Source organism: Heterodontus francisci, chromosome 1 (assembly GCF_036365525.1).
Source record: "Heterodontus francisci isolate sHetFra1 chromosome 1, sHetFra1.hap1, whole genome shotgun sequence".
NCBI lineage: Eukaryota > Metazoa > Chordata > Chondrichthyes > Heterodontiformes > Heterodontidae > Heterodontus > Heterodontus francisci.
This window is the reverse complement of record NC_090371.1, coordinates 266,348,804-266,373,744: the sequence shown is the minus strand read 5'-3', so window position 1 is coordinate 266,373,744 and position 24,941 is coordinate 266,348,804. Positions and strand designations below refer to the sequence as shown.

The following is a 24,941-nucleotide window of genomic DNA, read 5'->3' as shown; positions in this document are numbered from 1 at the left end:
ATCCTTTCCCATACCAGTGTCAATTCTTTTCCATTTCCTGCAAATAGCCATTCTTTTAAATTTCCGAGTAAGACTGCCAATTTGTTAAATGGTAGCTTATCTACCTGCCATTGGAAACAGGATTAAGACTGCCCACTTCATGTTGGTCAGTCAACAGGGACTTTCATTCGTCAGTCAAGTTGGGAATCAGACACAAGTCTCTGTGCTAAAAGCTGCACAATAATTCCACCCAGGCCTGGCAGTTTTAATTTTTGATAGCTGTGTTTCAATCAACAATCTTGGCATTGGCAACTCGTGCACTGCTTTTTATAGGAATGAATGCACCTGAATAATTACTGCAGGAGAGAATGGTGCAACTTCATTCCAAGATCAAACACCAGAGCATCTCAACAAATCTGTCTTTCCCACCTTCCCAAAATACACATTATTTTAAACTTGAGTAATGTTGCTTATTTGTAACACGCTGTTTTATACTGCATCTATAAGGAGGACTGTTAAGTACTTGAATATTGTTTGCACCTGTAGCAATTTATATATTAAATAATATGTATTCTGCTTGTGCATAGAAGTAAAATCAAACATTTCTATACTTTCAATTTCCGTTTAGTCACAATAGTTTAAAAAAAATCTCAATTAGAGACCTAGTTTTACACTGCACATGTACTACATGAGGATTAGGGAGGAATTTTTGTGCAATTTTGAATATTCAAATATGCTATGGCAAAGATTGCAACTTCGCGTGATATGTGACATTATTTAAATACGAGATGATATCTTACATTGCCAAATGATGGACAAAAAAATAAAACAAGTTTTGCGTTACTTCATCGCTGTAATTAAACCAAACTGGAAGCAGGTGTTTTTATCTTCCTGCTCGGGTTAATTGGAGTCTGTCAGCCTGAAGAGGAACTCTGCCTCAAGTATGATAATTGGATATTATCTTCCATTGAATACTTTGAAAAGCTATTTCCTGAAGTGTGGCATATAATGCAATGGCTTCAATCTTGCCTGTGTCAGAAATATAGTCAAGCTAAACCCTTGATTCGCTATTTAAGTGAAAAATGGATACCAGTATAAAGTGGTGCTCCGTGTTTTATACTCACATCAACTTTTTCCAATTAGCAAACGAATGAAAATTTAACCAAGTTATTTCCCTCTCAATTTTAAATATATTTTGACCACAAGAATCCCCATGTCTCCTTCCTATCTGATGCCCTGCATTATCAATTGCTTTGTAAGCACTACTCAAGTTAATTACCATCAGGCAAAAAGATCTGGCCTGCGTTTATCACATTTCAAGTCAATTTTGTCTGATTACACTCCTGTGAAGCGCCTCAGGAGGCTGTACTATGTTAAGGGCGCTATATAAATGCAAGCTGTTGCTACCAATGTAATACAAACACCATTAGTCTACAGATGACTGAGCTGCATTTATATCAAGTCAAACTACAAAACTGGCATCTACCTGATAATGTGGAAAATGGCCCAGTATTTCCCGTCCACAAAAAGCAAGTCAAATCCAATCGGGACAATTACTGCCTCAGTCTACTCTTGATATCAGCAAAGTGATGGAAGGTGTCGTCGACAGTACTATCAAGTGGCACTTAGCAATAACCTGCTCACCGATGCTCAGTTTGGTATGCCAGGGCTTCTCGGCTCCAGACCCTTACTGCAGCCTTGGTCCAAGAAAACTGAACTCCAAATGTGAGGTCAGAGTGACTGCCCTTGTCATCAAGGCAATATTTGACCGGGAGCCTTTACAAAACTGGAGTTAATCGTAATCAGAGGGAAAACTCTCTGCTAGTCGGAGTCATACCTAGCACAAAGTTGTGGTTGTTGGACGCCAGTCATCTCAGTCCCAAGACATCGCTGCAGGGGTTCCTCTGGGTAGTTTCCGAGGCCCAATCATTTTCAGCTGCTTCATCAATGACCTTCCTCCATAAGGTCAGAAGTGGGAATGTTTACACAATGTTCAGCACCATTCGCGACTCCTCAGTTACCTGAAGCAGTCCATGTCTACGTGCAGCGAGAGCTGGACAACATTCAGGCTTGGGCTGATAGGTGGCAAGTAACATTCATGGCACACAAGTGCCAGGCAATGACCACCTCCAACAAGAGAGAATCTAACCATCTCCCCACGACATTCAACAGCATTACCATTGCTGAATCCCCACCATCATCCTGGGGGTCACAACCGACCAGAAACTTAACTGGACCAGCTATATAAATTCTGTGACTACAAGAGCAGGTCAATGGCTGGGAAATCTGCAGCGAGTAACTTACCTCCTGACTCCCCAAAGCCTGTCCATCTATAAGGTACAAGTCAGGAGTGTGATGGAATACTTTCCACTTACCTGGATGGGTGCAGCTCCAACAACACACAAGAAGCTCCACACCATCCAGGACAAAGCAACCTGTTTGATCAGCAGCCCATCCATCACCTTAAACGTTCACTCCCTCCACCAGCACCCAGTGGCAGCTGTGTTTACCATCAACAATGTGCACCGCAGTATCTTGCAAGGCTCTTTCAACAGTACCTTTCAAATCAACGACCTCTTTAACCTAGATGGACAAGGGCAGCAGATGCACGGGAACACTACCATTTGCAAGTTCTCCTCCAAGTCACAAACCATCCTGACATGGAAATATATCGCTGTTCCTTCACTGTCACTGGGTCAAAATCCTGGAACTCCCTCCCTAACAGCACTCTGGGTGTACCTACACCACCTCAATGGCAGCGGTTCAGAAAGGCAGTTCACCATTACTTTCTCAAGGGCAATTAGGGATGGGTAACAATGGCTGGCATTGCCAGCGATGCTCACATTCCATGAATGAATAAAACAAAAAACTGAGCACTTTCCATGGTATAATTCTGACTACAATGGATTATGACCGAGTCAGCCAGATCCTCAAGCGTGAAGTTTGATGGGGATTTTAAATTCTTGTAAGAACCAACAAAACCCAGCAAGATAAAGCTATAAGTGACAATGACAATCATTATTCTCTTAACATAATCCATACATTATATTAAAAGGCAGAGAAAACAAGGACAATGAGAAATGATACTGTATTGACATTAATAGATACTACATACATTAAAAAAAACCTACAGATTAATAATAAAACGGTATGATCCACTGGATGCCATTACTCTACGTGATTAAGTGTGGCAATGGGTTACTCAGCCTCAAACATCTAAATGTCTCTGCCAGCCCAACCCCTATACATTCACTCCTTTCAATCCAGTTCCTCAAAGCTGTATCCGTTAACTAGGTTTGACAAGATGTCTAAAGTTCAGATTGCTCTGCAAACCATTTCCACTGATTCAACAAAATCCTAGTCATTCCAAGCCTCCTGCACTAATATTCGGGGGTGGGGGGGGTGGTTTCCAAGGTAGGAGGTCAATTAGGTTAATCATAATGCACAAGAAACAAGCTCAAATTTAATAGCAAATATGGAAGAGTCTGTTGTAAAACTGTAAAAGGTTTGAAAATGCAAGGAATGTGTCCAGTGAAAATGAACAATTACTTATTGTTATTTTACATTCTCTGCCTTGTCTTTCTTAACACAGGTGATCATGATTTTTACATTGTCACTAATTATTGCTACTCTTTCTTTGTCACCATACAGCATCAGTCACATGTTGTATACATTGCTTTGCTGCATGAACTCTGTACTGGCTCAGTGAAACACTGCTACATTAAATGGCTATTTTCCAACTCATAGATCTGGAAAATGGACTTTAATCAATGACTACATGACCTTATTATACCTCTAGGCACCAAATGGGGCCTACATACCAAAAGATGCTGCATTTATGGCCATCTAAATTGTCAGGCTAGTTGAATCTCATTGTAATTCCAAACAGCACAGCAGCTTGTGTGCGTGATTCACATGTTAGTGATTTGCTTATTATATTTTTATGCTATTTGCCTGAGAGAAATCAATGCTGTTCCAGAGAAATGGAAAAGCTCAAGTGTTTGTCTTCCAATGGAAACATTTTCAATGCTCAGCAATGAATTTTACTTTATTAAAAAAATACAAGAAAATGGATGTCATTTTGCTGAACTATGAACACTGCAAAATTTAAATTAGGTAAGGAGGATAGTTGCCTTAGCCCCTGGATTAGAAGGCAGAAGATTTATCAGGAAAGTGCCCCCACCAATAACATTTTTCCATCTAAAGCAAAACACAGAGCTGCTATTAAGGAATGGGGTGGGCGAGGAAAAACCAATGAATAAATCAGGCAAAGATAAAAATGGAAGATTCCTCTCCCACACTCCAGGATAGGATGGAAAAACAAGATTGAGGACATAACAAAGTCTTAAATACTGAAAACCTGAAATATAAAAGGAAAGTGTACAGATGGATTGTTAGCTCTAACAAAAGGTCTCTGCCTGAAATCACTTTGCTCCTCCATTCTTCTCATCTCTTGGTATTTAGAAAGTATTCCCATGTGTCATTCTTGGATCCAAAGCAGAAGACCTCACACTTTCCCACATTGAACTTATTGATATCACTTATTACTATTGTCAGTGTTCCTCTAATCTGTCCTCTTTTGTAGGTCTTAATCTGTGAATACAAGATATACCTTGAGCTTCTTCCTCTATGCACTATGTTGCAAATCAAGACTGATTGCATTGCCTCCTATTCTAACTCATTGAGGCTGAATTGCCACTGTAGACGTAAGCATGGGTGAGAGATGATTCTGTGCCTCACACTCGAGTCGAGTGAGACTGCAGCAGCAATTTCTACTCTTTTCTTTCATAAATCCTCAGAAATGTGGCAGTCTTCACCTCTCTGTCTTCTCCTCCGCATTGAACCTGGAAGCTTTTAAAACCAAACTTGGTGTTACCAAATCATTACTTCCTGGTTTAACCTAACTTTTCTTCTGCTGTTTTTAATCTCACTGTTGACCCGAATTGTCTTAGCCCTTCACCTTATTTTAACAATACACAGACTTATATGGGATAAGCAGTACTACTATAATTAAAATTTCGTCCCAAAGAGAAAAAAAACAAACAAACTCACATTTACACATCACTTTTCATATCCCCAGGGATGTCCCAAAGCACTTCGCAACAGAGCAAAGTATTTTGAAAGGAGTCAGGAAGGTCAAAGACTGCCCAGGAAACCTGCACGTGAGGCATTAATTTCAAATTGCTGCCCAAATCTCAAGAAAGGGGCCTGATTTAACTATTACTATGGACCCACGCCCCCAGACAGAATCGCATGGATGCCCCAATATCTGCTGTGGTTGGGGTCGGGTTTTGTAAATGTAACAGCTCTCATCCACCCTTCGTTGGCTGGGGTAAAATTCCCCCCATTGCTTCAGTACTAATCCAGTTCCTCGTAGTATTTATTTAGCAACATTCTCCAAATGTGATCAGACAAAGTGAAGGCAAGTTTCCACCACAGTGCAGTGAAAACACAGACTCCTAACCACTAATTTCTCAATCAGTTCAAAAATTAAACATGAATTATAACAGAAGACATGCAAGCACAGAGAATGGTGTACATGGTTGCGTTTATAGTCGAACACAAGGTTGGAATGAGAGAAAGCCAGAATGTACCAGGAATTTGCCCATTTTGAAAACTTCAACCAGAGTTGGAAATCATTGGGCTTAATAAGATTACATAGTATAGAAGGATTTATATTAATACTAATATATCTGTACTTTGTGCATAAACTCAATCTTCATGAAAGCATTGAACCAATGCATGGGGCCAGAGTACCTAACCCAATTTGAAATTTTCTGCAAGTAAGCAGATGCCCACCTCACCTTAGAATTCAGAAAGATACTGAAAATCATTAAATGAACCTATAGATCCTGTAGTTTTAAAATCTTTCCAACCATGATCAATACTGACATGGCCCCGCTCCATGGATCTTGTTTTCCCTGGTTCCCTCGTGAGAGAAACCAAGAGAGATACTGGAATAACTGGAACAGGAGGAGATCATTGTCCTTGGGCAACAGGTGCGGAGATCAAGTTCTTCCAAATGCACAGTTGTTTGAGATATCTGTTTGACTTGTAGTATGATTTTTCCTGAAGTGGACCACCAGACTTTCCACCGCACAGTTGGACAAACTCTTGACCATTAAGCAAACGACTGCAAGTCCAAGTTTCAGTTAAGCAATCGCAAGCTAGCATATTGCTATGGTGACTCTAACATTTCAATTGAGAACCTGCAGCTGGAAGTAGAGAATACATACTTACATTTAGCGTGCTTATCACACAGTGCAGCTGCCCTCATATCGCAGAGCCGCAACGTTCCTTTGCTGCTGCTATAAACCAAAAGGTTACAGTGGTGGGGGTGGAACTCGGCGGCAGTAATCACTTCAGTTAATTCTTCCATGTCCACAGGTTTAACATCTACTATATCTGGGTTAAAAGCTTCATTAAGGAAAAACACAATTACATCAAGATAGTTGTTACATTAATATTTCCCAAAGGAGCATAAAAGTAGCAACATATTACATAAACAGTGAGACTAATGTTCTGATTTACTCTAGATACTGTAAGCACCTAAATGAACCTTCTGAACTACTTGTTCTGAGGGAAAGCCTGGCTTATAATGCATGCAACATTCTTCATCGAGAAAATCCATTCAATGAAATTCCTGAGTTTCGTCTACTTCCTGAGTAATCTCAGCTTCTCTTCATGCATCAGTCAACGACAAAAAAAAAGCCACAAAAGCACAAGGAGATAATTTTGGCTCCATTAGAATCATAATTTATGGGTTTAATATAATGTAATGTTTCCCAGTGTGTTTCATGTTCATTTAACATGTTCAGTTTTGAGAAAAATCCGGCATTCCTCAAAATGATGAAACAGTTGCTTGACGAGTATTTTTTTCTTCCTTTCTGGAGATGGGAAAGTTTCTGGATTTACACTTTGCTGACATAACCTATCAGAATTATGTGGATTATTAGACGCTCAGTCTGTTTGTTGAAGTACAGAATAGTGCAAAATGCCACTGTGTGTTTTGACACCACGTTCCACTGCTATTATTTGCTAATTAGCCCATACAATTGAAAAATATACTTTTCACCTAAGGCAATATAGAATATCCAACAGGTTATGTGTAAAGGCATAAATGCCTAAGATTCACTGTTGCATGCTCAACAAGAGAGAGAGAGAGCGAGAGCAAAAGCGATAATTGAAGCTCAGATTCAGATGAAGAGGAAACAGTACTGGAAATCTGTAAACCTCTTCTGAATTTACTACTGAAAGCATTGCATGTGTGACATAAAAATCTGTATTTTATCCTTAATATCAAATGAAACACATTGAAAAACATACATATCAGCCAAAATGCAAATGAAAGAAAAACTATTTCATAGTTTGTAATCAGAATTTCTTGATTTGTTCATTTGCAATGCTACAGACTTTGGTAAGTAAAATCCTATGCATTGTACTCATTTGTTTCTTATTCTTCATATGTATAGTCACTGCTGTCTGCTTCATAGCAAAGCTGAGCAAGAGGCAACTGCTTCCCTTTAAGGGGTTGAGGTGGGATTGAGCTGCAACCCACTCCAGGCTACTTTCAGGTGCTCATTTGTGGTGATGCCTGTGGTCCAGCTACTAAGATTTGCAAACAAGTCAAATGTCTTTCGTTTTAGGTGAGGAATGGTATATGACATTCAGATCTCAAAAAGATGATATCAATTACAAATAGGATACAAAAACCTCTCATTTCATAGTACCTTAGCTCCTTACTATAATATACAGATGCCCAAACTTTTCTAACAATGGGTCTGATTTGTGTGCTACAACTCTGTAATTGAGTTATACATTGCCCACAGTGCATCAGTCAGGCAGAATCATGATTAGACACCACTTCCAACTCCAAAGCCACTTTAAATTTCTCGGATTATTTTGTATTCCATCAGGTGAGATTGTTAAGTATAAAAAGATCTAGACAATTTATGTTCTAGGGTCCTAAAAAACTTCCAATAGTGCTGCACATGAGAGAAGAGGCAATTATACCAGTATTCTCTGTGGACTTTTTGGATTGACACAGAGTGCTAAAGTGCAGTCGTATCAGTTCTTGTGTATGTGGCATAAACAGAGATCTGGCTTAAGTGCTAGCAGCTGTTACTGTGCCGATCCAAAGACTGACAGCCCAGCCACTTCATTAATATTGTAAGATGTAGGCTTTCTAATAAGGTTCCGAGAACCAGTGATCGACACAGAATGTGGTTCCATTATCTCTAAAAGGCACCACAACAAAATCTACTCCAGGCCTTTCAAACCCACCAGAACTTATGAATGACATTAACATCAGTTCAAAAGAATTGTGAGCATAATGCAATATAAGCTGAAATGGAATTTGCGACTTAACTAGTACAAATTATTTAGCAATGAACGTTCAATCACACCACAACTTGAATCCTGCAGAGTGAACTTCTTCACATGGACAGCAGTTAGCATGCTCCTGGAATCTACTGACACAAACTGTACCATAAAAACTCAACCAAGCCACCATAAAAGGAATAACAGATTTATTATGGAGAGAGAGATCTGGCAGTGACTTCAAAGCATGAACCTAACCTCAGCATTTTACAAACAGTTAGTAACTGTCCGATCTTTGCTTGGAGTTAGAATGCCCGTTGAATTCAATGTCATTAATATTTTGTAAATATCCATCATTCTCTGCATCAAATTTTGAAAATAATCTTGCCCAGTAAGCATATAACACCAGCAGAAAACTATGCCAGCATACTATTTGTAATACTGCATGCCCCTAAGCCAATGTAAAATTTTGAGAACAAAAGTTATACGAACATATCCAGTCTCAACGAGTGATATTTATACTGACAATGTACTGCAAGCACAATGCTGCTAACCAATATCTTTCAACCAACACAAGTTACAGCCATTTGAAGTGATTTACTGACAGGCATGGGGAAATTTAACAGTAGTAGATAAAGAATTGGTTTAACTGCAAAACTCACACAAAGGAGGAAAAATACATTAGCTTTTCCATTTGTGGCTCTAAGTTTTTCACTGCAAGGTAGAGTACTTTAGGCACCCACAGATTCCATTAAATTGTATGGGCACATGATGGATTTCTTCAACTCTAATGTATTTCAGCCAATGCTAATCACTGCTTTGATTTAGAGAGAGAGTGAGGAAACATTTACAATTTTTTTGGGTGGAGTGATGGTGGGAGACTGGTTAGAGAATGAAATATTAAACAACTACTTTTCAAATAATCACATTAGTCTTCAATCAAATACCAACAAAACCATAGTGACCATTCTCCAATCCCCACAGGAATTAATTAAGACGTGTTCTCCATGGAAGATAATTGTTTCAACAATTATGAAGTGAGATAATTGAAAAATTGGAACGTTGATAGAAAGCAAATTCTGTACAGAAATTACCTGTGTCACCAAACTGATCCGACACTGCTGGTGCTGCAATGAGAAGCACTCAAGTAAGATTACCTGGAACAACTGACTGACCATATGGTTTAACATTTATATTAAAATATATCCCATAGCATCTTAAAACTTAAATATACAAGCTAACAGGTTCTATTGGAGCAAGATGAATTCATTGTCAAAAATTGAGATTATGATCCTTCAAAGCACAAAAGATTAATGCGCAGTGGTGCAGTGGTTAGCACCGCAGCCTCACAGCTCCAGGGACCCGGGTTCGATTCTGGGTACTGCCTGTGCGGAGTTTCCAAGTTCTCCCTGTGACCGCGTGGGTTTCCGCCGGGTGCTCTGGTTTCCTCCCACCGCCAAAGACTTGCAGGTGATAGGTAAATCGGCTGTTGTAAATTGCCCCTAGTGTAGGTAGGTGGTAGGGAATATGGGATTACTGTAGGGTTAGCATAAATGGGTGGTTGTTGGTCGGCACAGACTCGATGGGCCGAAGGGCCTGTTTCAGTGCTGTATCTAAAAATAAATACTTCACCCAGTTACTTCATGACATAAAGATACAGCACAACAATCTTACTAAATTACATCCACCACTCGAGTTAACCTGAACAGAGATGGAACTGACTGGTAGATACAATTACTTAAACAAAAGAAACAGCTGACATAAGTTGATAAAGAAACAAGGATGCATTTTGTCAAATATAAAAATAAGAAAATACTGCTGAGTATTTGCAGTTCAGAAAACAATCTCTTCCTCCATGTATCTTTCTCAAACATACATTTTTTTTTATTCATTTGTGGGCTTCGCTGGCTAGGTCAGCATTTATCGCCCATCCCTAATTGCCCTTAAACTGTGTGGCTTGCTAGGCCATTCAGAATCAACCACATTGCTGTGGGCCTGGAGTCACATGTAGGCCCAACCGGTTAAGAACAGCAGATTTCCTTCCCTAATAGACATTAGTGTACCAGATGGGTTTGTACAACAACTGACAATGGTTTCATGGTCACCATTAACCTAGCTTTTAATTCCAGATTTATTAATTGAATTCAAATTTCAACACATGCCCTGGTGGGATTCGAACCAGTGTCCCCAGAGCATTAGCCTGGAGCTCTGGATTACGAGTCCAGTGATATTACCACTATGTCACTGCCTCCACTAAATGCACCCACAATTCAAACAAATGAAGCAAGTTAATCAATGAGATGCTGTCTATTTTCAGCATTTTTAATACCAAAAGTTTAATGAGACCGGTCATATTTCCCTATCCCCCAACTTCATAGGCTGAATTTTCAAAACGAGTTTGGAAACTGGACATCCGGATGATTTCCAGGTCCCGGCCCTGCATCGCTAATGTGACACAATCTTCAAATGTAAATGCCCTAATTGAGCAGGAGGTGAGCTTGACTCCCAATTAGTAGTGCCAAGCGTCCTCAGGAGGTGGGAGCTTCCTGTAGAGAGAAAGTGGCAAGGGCAGGTGGCAGCCATGATGGGGGCTGCTGCTGCTTTGATGATGAGAGCAGGCAGCTCCATAGAGGGCCAGTGGAATGAAGAGGCGGGGCAACATATCCAGAATTTCAATAAAAGTCCTGCGCTCGGCCCAGTGCAAGATCCCCGCAGGACCAAAACATTTCATCATGCAGCAATAAAGTTTGCTCCCTGCCCACTGTAAGCCTGACAGCTGTGAACTATTGTGCATCAGAATGGTTGGGCTCGCCAGAATCGCCATTGAAAATAGCAAGGCAGATCACCCACCACATCACTACCACCCCCGACCCTGACCCCCGACCACCCCACTTCCCCAGCCCTTTAATGAGCTCCTTCAAGGGCTTAGTGGGCCCTTACTTTGAGGCGAGCGGTTTCCCCATTTCCTTCCCTACATTGAAAATTGTGGACTGTCCTGGAGGCCTCGGGTTCCGGAAACCACCTCTGGGACCATGATTGTCAAAACGCATCCGCACCGGGCCCTGATCCCATGGCCCTTTCAAAATCCAGTTTCGTATCTCGGAGGCCTTATATATCTGGAACAATGCTTAGGACCGAGTTAACCTTCTTCAACAAGTTGCATTTATAAAGCATACTTAACATGGCAAAACCAAAAGGATGTCCTATTATTCATAAATTAACAGAGACTGATTTCCTTAACGCTCAAAATATTTTTCAGTACCGAAAATTTAATTGCCGTTAGTTGTTTTCGGATTACAGTTTGCTCTTTCACCAAGAATGAAGATTACTCTAATTGGAGTCTATTCCCTTGCCAATTGGTATGGGAAGACAGTGTGTCTGGAGGATGGACCAATGGAGGGAGCATGGTTCGTGGCAGGACGCCATGTGATGAAACCTCCAAGAATACATCAACCAAAGTTGGCAACCCTAATAGACTGCCACACAGTGATGGCATCATAAAAAGCACATCCGCACACTCAGCATTTTAATTTCAAACTTTTCAGGCACAGCTCCGCCCATTTGTGTACCAAGGCATGTGCAGCAGATTTAAAATTCCAGCCATGCAGTAACTTTCATAAGCTCGAGTCCAAGTCGGCTGGAACCTGCAGATACTGGTCTTAGACTGATAGGTACAGCGTATCTGCACCCTTAGACGATAAACTACATTTTTATGTTGCTGATACTCAACTGTCAAGGATGAAAGTGTCTTTTCAACTGAAAATAAACGTCGGAAGGCCAGTAAGCAGCACATGAAATGTGCGTGCACATTTGTGAACAAACATCACTACACAGATTCACAGTTTACCTCTGTGCTCGAATGAAAGCTACTTTACGTTGTCAGCCACCTCAACTCATGTCTGACTGAAAAAACAACCACAATTATAACTAGAAATGTGGAAAAAATTCTCATATCCTTACAAAATAGAAAACTACTAATTTTGAACAAGAAATGTTGCACAACTAAACATTATCGAGATTTCTAAAAAGGATGCACGATTGGTGGACATTTCTTTTTTTTTAAGAAGCTGGAATTGTGCAGGTCAATTCGGAAAAGAAAAAACAGGTTCAAGTTTTGGCCGTGATTCTCATCAGAACTGATGAAGCATCCGTTATAGGGTCATAGCTAATTCTTTAACCGGCCTCGCGATTTCAAATGCTGCTTTGCATTGCCCGCCCTTGTGGAGGCAACATTAACATTATTTGAATAATAGGCACTCTTCCACGTTATTCATAGCTATAATTGTGGAATAAAGATCCTGTAACTGAGTAACCAACAAAAGCAGACCTCTGTCTGTTCGCTACAAGAAAGATTTGACCTGAATCCTGAAATTCAGAACAATGGAAAAATGCAATATTTTTGCTAGCTGCACAATGTAACCCTAGCTCAGTACTTAAATGTCAAACTATAAACTGTGTTTTTATGATTGAATATCTAATTAGGGACAAATTCAAATAGACCATATCATTTATAATTTACTGTGTCAAACGTCTCCCTCATTCCTAGGCATATTGACATGGTGTCCAAGGAACAGAAAAGTCCATGATCTTCAGAATGAAGTGAAGCTCCTGCAATCATCAGCCAAATTCTACAACTACATGCATTCACTTCCACTGGGACCTACTTGTGTTGTAAAAAAAAAAATGAAGACTTCTATCTTTTCATTTTTACTGAAATGAATATTTAGGAGATATGGTGTTGCAGTGGTAATGTCACTGGACGAGTAATCCAAAGGCCCAGACTAATCCCCGGGGGACACAGATTCAAATCCACCATGGCAGCTGTGAAATTTAAATTCAATTAATGAATAAAAATCCAGAATCATAAGCTAGTGTCAGTAATAATGCCATGAAACTATCATCGATTGTTGTAAAAACCCATCTGATTTAATAATGTCCTCTACGGAAGGAAATCTGAGGTCCTTACCTGATCTAGCCTATATGTGACACCAGACCCACTGCAATGTGGTTGACTCCTAACTGCCCACTGAAATGGCTTCACAAGCCACTCAGCTCAAGGGTAATTAGGGATGGATAACAAATGCTGGCTTTGCCAGCGATACCCACATCCCACGAAAGAATTTTTAAAATTCCTATAATTTTACAACTAATATCAAAAGAAAATAAGCCAGGCTTTCATGTCCCAGTCATCATTTTGTTCAACTACAATCTTCCAACACAAGATAATGAGGTTGTGTAATAAAACACCTTGGGGTTTCTTCAGATGTGATGTGCAGATTCTCCTGTGCTGCTTGCCACTAGAAATAATTCTGCTTTAATCAAGGGTAGGCAATTTGGACACAGACTTGTTACTTGCTCAGAATCCAATCATCTGTAAATACATCCTGCCAAACCCTCTGGAGGTGCAAGCGTTGGCATATTCTAAGCATAAGTGGTTAGAATAATAAGGTATTCTGCATTTGATTACTTATTAGCAATGGTCAACTTGGGCAACAACTGCTGCTATCTCAGCCTCCAGACAATGGAAGCCTAGCCTATCTAAAGTGGATATATAGTGCAATGCCAGTGGGACTGGATACAAACAGAGCTGTAACACAGCTTCACTATGATTGTAAGTAATTAAGACAATGTTAGTGAAATATTTGGTGGACAGACTATGTCTCCGTGACTAACCCCCCAAATATTTCTCAATAAATTGGCAGTGGCATTGTGGTAATGTCACTGGACTAGTAACTTAGAAACCCACGCTACTGCTCTGGGGATATGGGTTCAAATCCCACCAGGGCAGATGGTGAAAATTTAATTCAATTAATCTGCGAATTAAAAAGCTCGTCTAATGGTGATCATGTAACCATTGGCAACTGTTGTAAAGACCGATCTGGTTCACTAATGTTCTTTAGGGAAGGAAATCTGCCATCTTTACCTGGCCTGGCCTACATGTGACTCTAGACCCACAGCGATGTGGCTGACTCTTAAAAAATGCCCTCTGAAATGGCCTCGCAAGCCACTCTGTTCAAGGGCAATTAGGGATGGGTATGAGGTAGAGAATTCCAAAGATTTACAAACCTTTGAGTGAAGAAATTTCTCCTCATCTCAGTCTTAAACGATCGGCCCCTTAACCTGAAACGATGTCCTGTGTTGTAGATTCCCCAGCCAGGGGAAACAATGTCTCAGTATCTACCCTGTCAAGCCCCTTCATAACCTTGAATGTTCCGATGAGATCACCTCTCATTCTTCTAAACTCCACAGAACAATAGAAACAAATTACTCAGCCTCTCATCATAGTACAAACCTCTCATCCCAGGGACCATTCTAGTGAACCTTAACTGGGCGGCACAGTGGCGCAGTGGTTAGCACCGCAGCCTCACAGCTCCAGCGACCCAGGTTCAATTCTGGGTTCTGTCTGTGTGGAGTTTGCAAGTTCTCCCTGTGTCTGCGTGGGTTTCCTCCGGGTGCTCCGGTTTTCTCCCAAATGCCAAAGACTTGCAGGTCGATAGGTAAATTGGCCTTTATAAATTTCCTCTAGTATAGGTAGGTGGTACGAAAATATAGGGACAGGTGGGGATGTGGTAGGAATATGGAATTAGTGTAGGATTAGTATAAATGGGTGGTTGATGGTCAGCACAGACTCGGTGGGCCGAAGGGCCTGTTTCAGTGCTGTATCTCTAAATAAAAAATAAATAAATGTACTGCCTCCAATGCAAGTATATTCTTTAAATACGGAGACCAAAATTGCACACAGTATTCCAGGTGTGGTCTCACCAAAGCCCCACACAATTGTAGCAAGATGTCTTTATTCTTGTACTCCAATCCCCTTGAAATAAAGGTCAACATGCCATTCACTTTCCTAATTGCTTGCTGTACCTGAATGCTAATTTTTTATGTTCCTTGTAGAAGTACACCCATATCTCTCTGAAACAACATTTACAAGTTTCACATCATTTAAAAAATATTCTGCTTTTCTATTCTTACGATCAAAGTGAAGAACCTCACACTCCCCTACATTATACTTATTTGCCACCTTTTTGTCCACTCACTTAACCGGTTTATGCCTCTTTGTGTCCCCCTCACACCTTGCATTCCTGCCTAGTTTTATAACATCAGCAAACTTAGATACATTATTCTCAGTCTCTTGGTCAAAGTCATTAATATAGAATGTAAATAGCTGAGGCCCCAGCACTGATCCTTGCAGCACTCCACTAGTCACAGCTTGCCAACTCAAAAATGCCCCATTTATCCTTACTCTCTGCTTTCTGTCCGCTAACCAATTCTCTATCCATGCGAATAGATCATCCCCAATTTCATGAGCCCTTATCTTGTGTATTAACCTGTTGTGTGGCATCTTATCGAATGTCTTTTGGAAATCCAAGTATACTACATCTACGGGCTCCCCTTTAAATATCCTACTAGTTACATCCTCAAACAATTTTTTAAAAATTTGTCCATCAGGACGTCCCTTCCGTAAAACTATGCTGACTTTGTCTGATCATACGATGATTTTCTAAGTGCATTGTTAATACGTCCTCAATAATAGATTTCAGCACTTTCCCAACTGCTTATGTCAGGCTAATTGGCCTGTAAGTTCTCCATTTTCTCTCTTCCTCCTTTCCTGAATAGCAGTGTTACATTTGCTAACTTCCAATCTGCTGGGACAGTTCCAGAATCTCGGGAATTTTGGAAAATCACAGCAAGCACATCTGCTGTCTACGGATATTTCTTTTAGAACCCTAGGATGTAGGCCATATGTCCTGGGGATTTGTCAGATTTTAGTATGTTATGACCACATAGTGAGGGGTCTGGGTGGTCCCCAGTGGTGAACCCCTATCTGATTGCAGCAAGTGCTTTTGTTACAGGGGTTTTAATTCCTCTGTATTTTTACTTGTCAAGTAAACGGACAGCAACAGGTTTTATGCAGAAGATTAACTATTTATTGAGCAAATATTCACTCCCGAAATGGTCACAACCGCACCCACATTCTCACATTTCCACACACAACACACACACACCCCAAGAGGAAAAGGGATAAGTGGTTTGAAGTGAGGTAGGGTTTGGGGACTCAGTAAACCTGTTGAAACTTCTCAGAGGTCAATCTCTCTTTAAAGTTGCAGGCCTGGGTTGTTTGTAGATTTCTCTGTTGGTTGAAATTTCAGTCTGAAGACAGGGGATCATGACCAGTTTTCTGCTGCACAAGTTGAACTCAATCTTGGCTCTGTTGGAAAAGAGAGAGATCTTCCACCCTGTGGTGACTGGTAATGGCCCAGGATGTGTCTGCTTCACACCTTCTTTATTTCAGAAGAACCCATTCAATGCATAAAGATCTCTCGATGGGTTCAGGATAGGTGTAATTGACACCTCTTAGCTTTGGAATATATCCTTTTGTCCTTGCCAGACAGTAAGAGAGTTTGAATATACAAGGCCAAGTCTTTTGACCTTCAATGGCCATTTTGAAGCACACTGTCTACTTTTTAAAGGAAAAATCAATTTTTATAACTCTTCAAGTATTTTCAATCACTGCACTTTACATGAGCGTACTAAGTCCCCTATGTTTCTCCAGTACTTTTTCTCTGCTGATATTAATTTCCCAAATTTCCCCACTCTTACTAGGCCCTACCTTATGCTCCATTTCTGGTATGTAACTTGCGTCTTCTACTCTGAAGAAGAACACAAAATATTTGTTCAATGTCTCTGCCATTTCCTTATTTCCCAATTTCCCATGATAATTTCTCCTGTCTCTGCTTCTAAGGGATCAATGTTTACTTTAGCTACTATGTTCCTTTGAATATACTTGCGAAAGCTCTTACAATCTGTTTTTATATTCCTGGCTAGTTTACTCTCATTCTATTTTTTCCCCTTTTTATCAACTTTTTGGTGGCCCTTTGCTGGTTTCTAAAACACTTCCAATCCTCAAACTTGCTACTATTCGTTGCAACATTATAAGCTTCTTCTTTTAATCTAATACTATCGTTAACCTCCTTAGTAAGCATGGATGGGTCTTTCTTGCTGAGTTACGGTTTTTCAATTAAATGTAATTTTGCTGAACATTTTGAATTGTTTCTTTAAATGTTTCCCACTGTTTATTTAGCGCCATTAGTTTTAGTCTATTTACCCAATCAACCTTAGCCAGCTCTCTCCTCCTACCTATGTAATTGGCTTTGTTTCAGTTTAAGGTTCCTGTTTGTGATTAATCTTGTTTTCAAATATGTGGAATTCAACTGTATCATGATCACTATTTCCCAGTGGATCTTCTACTATGACATTACTAATTAACTCTGCCTCATTGCACAATACTAGATGAAAAATAGTTTTATCCATAGTTGGTTCCACAACATATTGCTCCAGAAAACTGTCACAAAAGCTTTCTACAAACTCATCTTCCAGACCGCATTTGCCAATTTGACTGATCTAGTCTATAAGAAGATTATAGTCCACCATGATTATTAAATTGCCTTTGTTACAAGTTCCAATAATTTTCTTGTTTCATGCTCAGTCCAATGGTATAACTACTGTTAGGGGGCTTATAAACTACTCCCACCAGAGTTTTCATATCCTTGCTATTCCTAATTTCCAGCCAAACTGATTCCACTTGCAGATTTTCTGAGTCAAGGTCCTTTCTCGCTAATGTCCTTGTGCCATCCTTTATTAGGGCTACCCCTCCTCCTTGTCCAGTCTACCTGTCTTTTCAAAATATTGCGTACTCTGGTATATTTATTTCCCAACCTTGGACACCTTTTAACTATCGCAGTAATGGAGATTAGATCTAAACCAATCTCTATTTCTGCTACTAGTTCATCTATCTTATTATGGATGCTCCACACATTCAGATAAAGAGACTTCAATTTTATTTTTTTTACTATTATTCCTTACTCTCTGATGCACTATTACTGTTAAATTCTCTGTTCCTTCCTGTCCCACTCAGCTTGCCTTTATCCACATTGATAAACTTTTCCATTGCCTCAACTTTTACCTTTGGATTTCTAAATCTCCTTTCACCCGGACCCTCTTTCCCCTCTGTTAATTTAAAGCCATTTTTCCCTACTCGGACCATATCTTCACTTTTATGTTTGTATTCTCTGTCCCTTCCTGTCATACTCTGTTTCCCATTATCTGTATCACTATCCTGCACTATTGTCTTGTCCTTTCTCTCCAACTTTCCAAATCTCCCCCTCATGTGAACCCTCCCCCCCTCCCCACTATTTAAAGTCCTCTCGACAGTCCTAGTTATACAATTCGCCAGGACACTGGTCCCAGCGATACAGCTCCTGCTTTCCTCACTACTGGTCCCAGTGCCCCATGAATTGTAACTCATTTCTCCCACACCAATGTTAGAGCCATGCATTCAACTCTCTGGTCTTATTTACCCTATGCCAATTTACTCGTGGCTCAGGTAGTAATCCAAAGGTCATTATCTTTGTGGCTCTGCTTTTTAATTTCGCCCTTGATTGCTCATACTCCTTCAGCAGAGCCTCTCTCTTACTCCACCCTAAGTTGTTGGTACCCATGTGCAAGACAACTGGATCCTTCCCCGACACTCAAACATAGAAACATAGAAAATAGGAGCAGGAGTAGGCCATTTGGCCCTGCTCCGCCATTCAAAAATGTGGTCTAATTCAGTATCCTGATCCCGCTTTCTCCCTTTGGCATTAATATATCTATCTCCTTCTTGAATATATTTAATTACTTTTCCTCCACTGCCTTCTGCAGTAGAGAATTCCACAGGTTCACCCTCCAAGTTAAGAAATTTCTCCTCATCTCAGTTCTAAATGGCATACCCTGCATCCCGAGACTGTGACCCCTGGTTCTGGACTGCCCAGCCATCCTTCCTCCTGTATCTAGCCTGTCTAGTCCTGTTAGAATTTTAAAGGTTTCTATGAGATCCCCTCTCATTCTTCTGAACTCTAGTGAATATAGGCCTAGTCGACCCAATCTCTCCTCAAACGTCAATTCTGCCATCCAGGAATCAGCCCAGGAAATCATCTTTGCACTCCCACCATGGCAAGAACATCCTTCCTCAGATAAAGACACCAAAACTGCACACAATACTCCAGATATGGTCTCACCAAGGCCCTGTATAACTGCAGTAAGACATTCTTTCCCCTGTACTCAAATCCTCTTACAACGAAGGCCAACATACCATTCGCTTTCCTAACTGCTTGCTTTCAGTGACTGGTGTACAAGGACACCCAGGTCTCGTTGCACTTCCCCCTTTCCCAATCCATCACCCTTCAGATAATAATCTGACTTTCCGTTTTTACAACCAAAGTGGATAACCTCACATTTATCCAATTTATACTGCATCTGCCATGCATTTGCCACTCACCCAACTTGTCCAAATTACACTGGAGCCTCTTTGCATCCTCCTCACAGCTCACATTCCCTCCAGCTTTGTGTCGTCTGCAAACTTGGAAATGTTACATTTAGTTCCCTCGCCCAAGTCATTAATAGATATTGTGAATAGCTGGGGCCCAAGCACTGATCCCTGTGGTACCCCACCAGTCACTGCCTGCCACCCAGAAAAAAACCCGTTTATTCCTACTCACTGTTTCCTGTCTGTCAACCAATTCTCAATCCATGCCAGTATATTATCCCCAATCCCATGTGCTTCAATTTTGCACACTAACCTCTTATGTGGGACCTTATCAAAAGCTTTCTGAAAATCCAAATACACGACATCCACTGGCTCTCCCTTATCTATTCTACTGGTTACATCCTCAAAAAACTCCAGTAGATATGTTAAGCATGACTTTCCTTTTGTAAACCCATACTGACTTTGTCCAATCCCATTTGTTACTCAAAGTTACTCTCCAGGCCCAAGGAGATATCCTTAACCCTGGCACCGGGCAGGCAACACAGCGTTTGGGACTCATGCTCTCGGTTGAAGAGAACAGTATCTATCCCCCTAACAATACGGTCCCCTACTACAACTACATTCATTTTTACTACCCCCATTTGATTGGCACCCTGCACCACTGTGCTGTGCTCAGTTTGCGCATCCTCCTTGCAGTCCCTGCTCTCATCCACACAAGCTGCAAGAACTTCAAACCTGTTGGGAAATTGCATGGGCTGAGACTCCTCCATTGCTACCTTCTGGGTCCCCATACCTGCTTCCTCGCAGTCACGATAGGCTAAATGGTCTTCTTCTGTACTACATGAATATAGGTAGGAATATGACTGAAAATGGCCTGTAAACTTTCTTACTCTAAAATATGTGGTATGAAATTGCAAATTGTCTTACTGGAAAAGCATTTGATAAATCTGATTTAATTTGCTTCCACACATACAATAAAATGACAAACACCACTGAAATACATTATTAATATTTTTTGGGTGCAATGCATTCAAGGTAAATTTAATGCATGACCTTTTGAGGGTTTTTTTTTTTTTTTTTAACACCGACAGCCCCATTTTAAGAACAGCACACAGATTCGTAAAACTGACTACTAAAGTCACTGAAAAATCCAGTAAAGTTCTGCAGTTTCACTTCCAGACTGGCTCCATATAATTACTGGGCTGAATCTCAACTCCCCAAAACAGGTGGGCTGGGGTTCAAATGCAAAAAGCCTTAAACAGGAACCCAATCTGCTTCGATACCACCCACTTCCAGTTTGAACAGAGACAGAAGAGGGGTAGGCATTCAATCTACTTTGTGAAGTGAGTTGGTCATTTAAATATTATGAGGCTGCCTGCCTTCATTTTATCAGTTATTTTACTTTTTAAACTCATTTCACCCAGATTTCCCAGGCATCAGGAAGCCTGCAAGGAGGCAAGACTGAATCCATAAGGATTATATCACTGCTTGTGGGCCAAGAGGAGCAGATGCGTTTCCTCCAGGCTCAACAAGCTACCAAGTAAATCTCCCTGCTCCATACAGTGATCTATCTGCTCCCCTGCCACACCCCCGAACATGACGGAATCCTCTTCCTTTAATTAGGACACCCTACCTGCTCTCATAGGCTGCGGCCTTGGGAAGCAGGCTTCTCACTTGAAATGTCTCTGGGCTTGTCGATCAGGCTGCCCATGGGTGATATCCTGACAGAAAAAATTTAAACTAGCCCTGCAGATAAAACTGCAGGACATTCAGGAAATATGTCCTTCAAATTTTCCCTGACCTCAGTCCCCACTGCGTAGAACTCAAAGCTAGGCTCAAATCCAAAAAGCAATGCTGTTCACAATTTACAGTAAATTTATTCCGTCAAGAATCCTGATCCCAGATTTTGATACCACAGTTCTGTAGAAATTATATTTTAGTGGCATGAGTAAATAGTCCAAAACACATAATGTTGCTTTTTGTAATTCTCCCAGCTCATTTTAATGCATACCATGGCTCACTTCCACATAACAAAATTAATCTCTTGGGAACACTGGAAACCATAGCTTGTCATTAATGGATGGTACCAAGGCCATGTCTTCATCCATCAAGAATATGAAATGACCACTTTAAACATTCAACGGCTTAGGATAAGTACACGGTGAAAAGAGCAACAAGATTGTCATGGAAACACAGTACTTTCCCCGTCTTTTGTCAGTAATCTGAAAGCAACACTTATCAGTGCACTGCCAAAAGTGTTATTCTACCACTCAGTTGATAATGACCTGCATTCTACGACAATGTGGCTTTGCTGCAAGCCAATTTAAATTGAACAGTAGTAATTAGACCTCAGTTCCGAGTGCTCTTCTGGGCATCATTATGCAGGAATGTTACTGCCACACTGTACTTACCAGTTATTATAGTTTCCAATACAAAAGTACTAGGATAGAATAAACCAGTCTCCACTATGATCCCAGGTGACTCTAGCTTGTCAAACTCATGACTTGAGTTTTATACTTTTACCTTTGTGGAATCAGTGAATAGGCGACAGTCTGTCTCAATAGCAAGTTGTTTTCGACAGATTTCATTAAAGTAAAATATTGTCTCTTCCTCTCTTAATATCTGACAAATGTAAAGATATTAGTTAAAAATATAGCTGCTATTCAAACTAGCTGGACCATCCATGCTCAAGTCACAATAGTCCCCACACCCCTAAAATAAAACATTAATATAATGGCAAACCTAAAAAGGACCGTGAAACAGAGTGGGGAATTTTAAACCACAAAAAATAAGTGGGTTTAGACTGGGTCTCAAACCCAAGCATAACCTACAGCAAACCCACTGACTTGCAATTTTAACGGACAGGGAAGACTACCAACCCCTTCCCAGCAGGCGGGTGGCTCATTTAAATATTTTAATGAAACTGCATGCTTCAGATTTCATTTTCAGATTAATCCAGGCCTTGGGAAACCCAGCAGCTAAAGGCAGGCAAAGACTGCTACATGGAAGAATTAAGTGCTATTCCAGCACTCCTTGTGGGCCAGAAAGAGAAGTCCCTCCCCACCGCACCCCCCCAAATTTAACCTCTTCTTCCTACTCACCCCCAAACGTTGGACCATTTACCCCCCTCTGCAATAGCAGCCCTCCCAACTCGGCCATTCCTTTCACTGCCATCCCAGTACCAGTGTCCGATCTCCTCCTCCGACACCAGCCTCTGAAAACGCCCTCAGACAGCAGTCTCCAATCGATTCCTCGCTCCTTTCCACTTGCTGGTTGTGGCCTGCTGCCTAAGGCCAACTCGTCCAACAGCCAGACAACCTCGCAAGCTGGCTGGCTGCTGGGAAACAGCGATAAAAAAAATTGTTACATTTGGCAGAACCTGAGGACATAAAACAGCACTCCCCCAGTCCCCCCCAACCATGCTCGTTCCCACCTCCCTGGTGATATCTGGGTCAGAATCTCTGGTAATAGCAAATTATTGTTTAATATACCGCTATTTAACACATGAATATAAATTTTGAGAAAAGGAACCTGGTCAATTAAATTTATCCTTTCTTGTTTGTTCTTTTAGTATCAGCTGTGGTTCAGTTGGCAGCACGTTTGTCTGAATCAAAAGGTTCTGGGCTCAAGTCCACTCCAGGACTCGAGCACAAAAATTAAGACTGACACTCCAGTGCAGCACTGAAGGAATGCTGCACTGTCAGAGATGCGGTCTTTTGGATGAGATGTTAAACCGAGGCCCCATCTGCCTGCTCTGGTGGATGTAAAAGATCCCATGACACTATTTTGAAGAACAGCAGGGGAGTTATGCCTGGTGTCCAAGCCAATACTTATCCTTCAATCAACATCACAAAAACAGATTATCTGATCATTATGATATTGCTGTTTGTTGGAGTTTTATGCAGTGCTGCATTTCCTACATTACAACAGCAATTACACTTCAAAAGTACTTCATTGGCTGTAAAGTGCTTTTAGACATCCAGTGGTCGCGGAAAGCACTATATAAATGCAAGTCTTTTCTTTTTTGTTTACTGATGACTGCTGTGCAGCACATTGGCATTCAATCCATCTACTTTGGAGCAACTGTCCACATTGAGACAAGCATCAAGCAGTGCAAATAATTAGGTCTCAGGCTTCTCACAAGCATGTTTGTGAGGATAGTCTTTCTTTCAGATCTGCTCTGTGCAATGAAACAACATGCACATAACAATCATGATTCAAGCAAAGCTGAATTACTGACTGGAAGCCCCCTCAGAATAAGTGCACTGTCACCTCTATAAACTCCTTCACATGGTGTCCAATCATAATATACCACTGCCCTTAGATTTTTTCAGATGCTTTCAACCTTGTATTTGTTTGGATGGCAAATGCATCAGGCACAAAGCTTGAGCGCTAACCCTACCTTACCTGATAGACCCCAACTTGTTCCTTTCCTTTCTCTTATCTTTTCATTCCAACAACAATGGCAGACAAAAACAAATGTAATTACTTTCAGATGAACTCCTAGATTACCACAGGTATCACATTAAGTGTACTGTAGTTATATCGGCAGTAAACACTCTTTCCTCTCCTCAAACCACTTCCAGTGCATGAATCTATGGATGGCACAGCTGCTTGAAATTCAACTCTAGTCAAGACAATAAGCAAATATCGACCATATCATCACAACTTCATCACTGCTAATTTTCTTTGAGTTGGCCCATTTAAATCAGCACAGTAAAATTGACTAATTTCCATAGGACTTCCATAGGAACACACATTCAGGAACAAAACACAAGAATCAGCAAAGGTTGGAATTCAAACTCAGGTCTCCTAATGAAGAATTGACTTTAATGTAAAAGAAAATAAGTCATGGTGTGTAACCCATTCTGTTAACACCCATTTTATGTTACTGTTAAAACTGAACTTATGCCCATGTCTCTTATGTTCTTTAAAAGTTTAAAAGGTCAGTACTATGCCACATTAATACTTTTGTTTACACTATAGTCAGCAGGAGAAACTAGCTGTGCTTCGACATCAGCGCTTGAAGCAATTTTCTCAGAGATTCAATTTGCTGGCATCCATTTTCACCATTTAATGCTTAGTTTGGATATAGTGTGACAGATATAATCAAAAGGTAAAAGTTATTCAGAATAAAATCATAGCAACAAAAAATGCCAATACTTCAAAATAAAAATGGATTATTGAGCTGTTCAAATAGTCATTTGGTAGTACAGAACTTGAGAACTGCTAAAAATAGAGACGTGCAGTTGAAGCTTTTTGTCTTGCACTCATCAGGACAACACGCAAGAATAACCAATGTAAGGGAAAACAACAACTTACACTGCATGAGAAGAGA

General features: G+C 40.6%; 1 protein-coding gene across 1 annotated transcript in view; it reads right to left on the bottom strand.

Annotated features, from left to right (window-relative positions):
- Positions 1-24,941, bottom strand: part of LOC137359245 (serine/threonine-protein phosphatase 2A 55 kDa regulatory subunit B gamma isoform) — a 243,410-nt gene that overhangs the window by 73,918 nt on the left and 144,551 nt on the right. Inside the window, exon 6 of the mRNA XM_068025323.1 lies at positions 6,220-6,384. Within this exon, the coding sequence (XP_067881424.1) occupies positions 6,220-6,384 (165 nt within the window). The remainder of the gene's footprint in view (positions 1-6,219; positions 6,385-24,941) is intronic.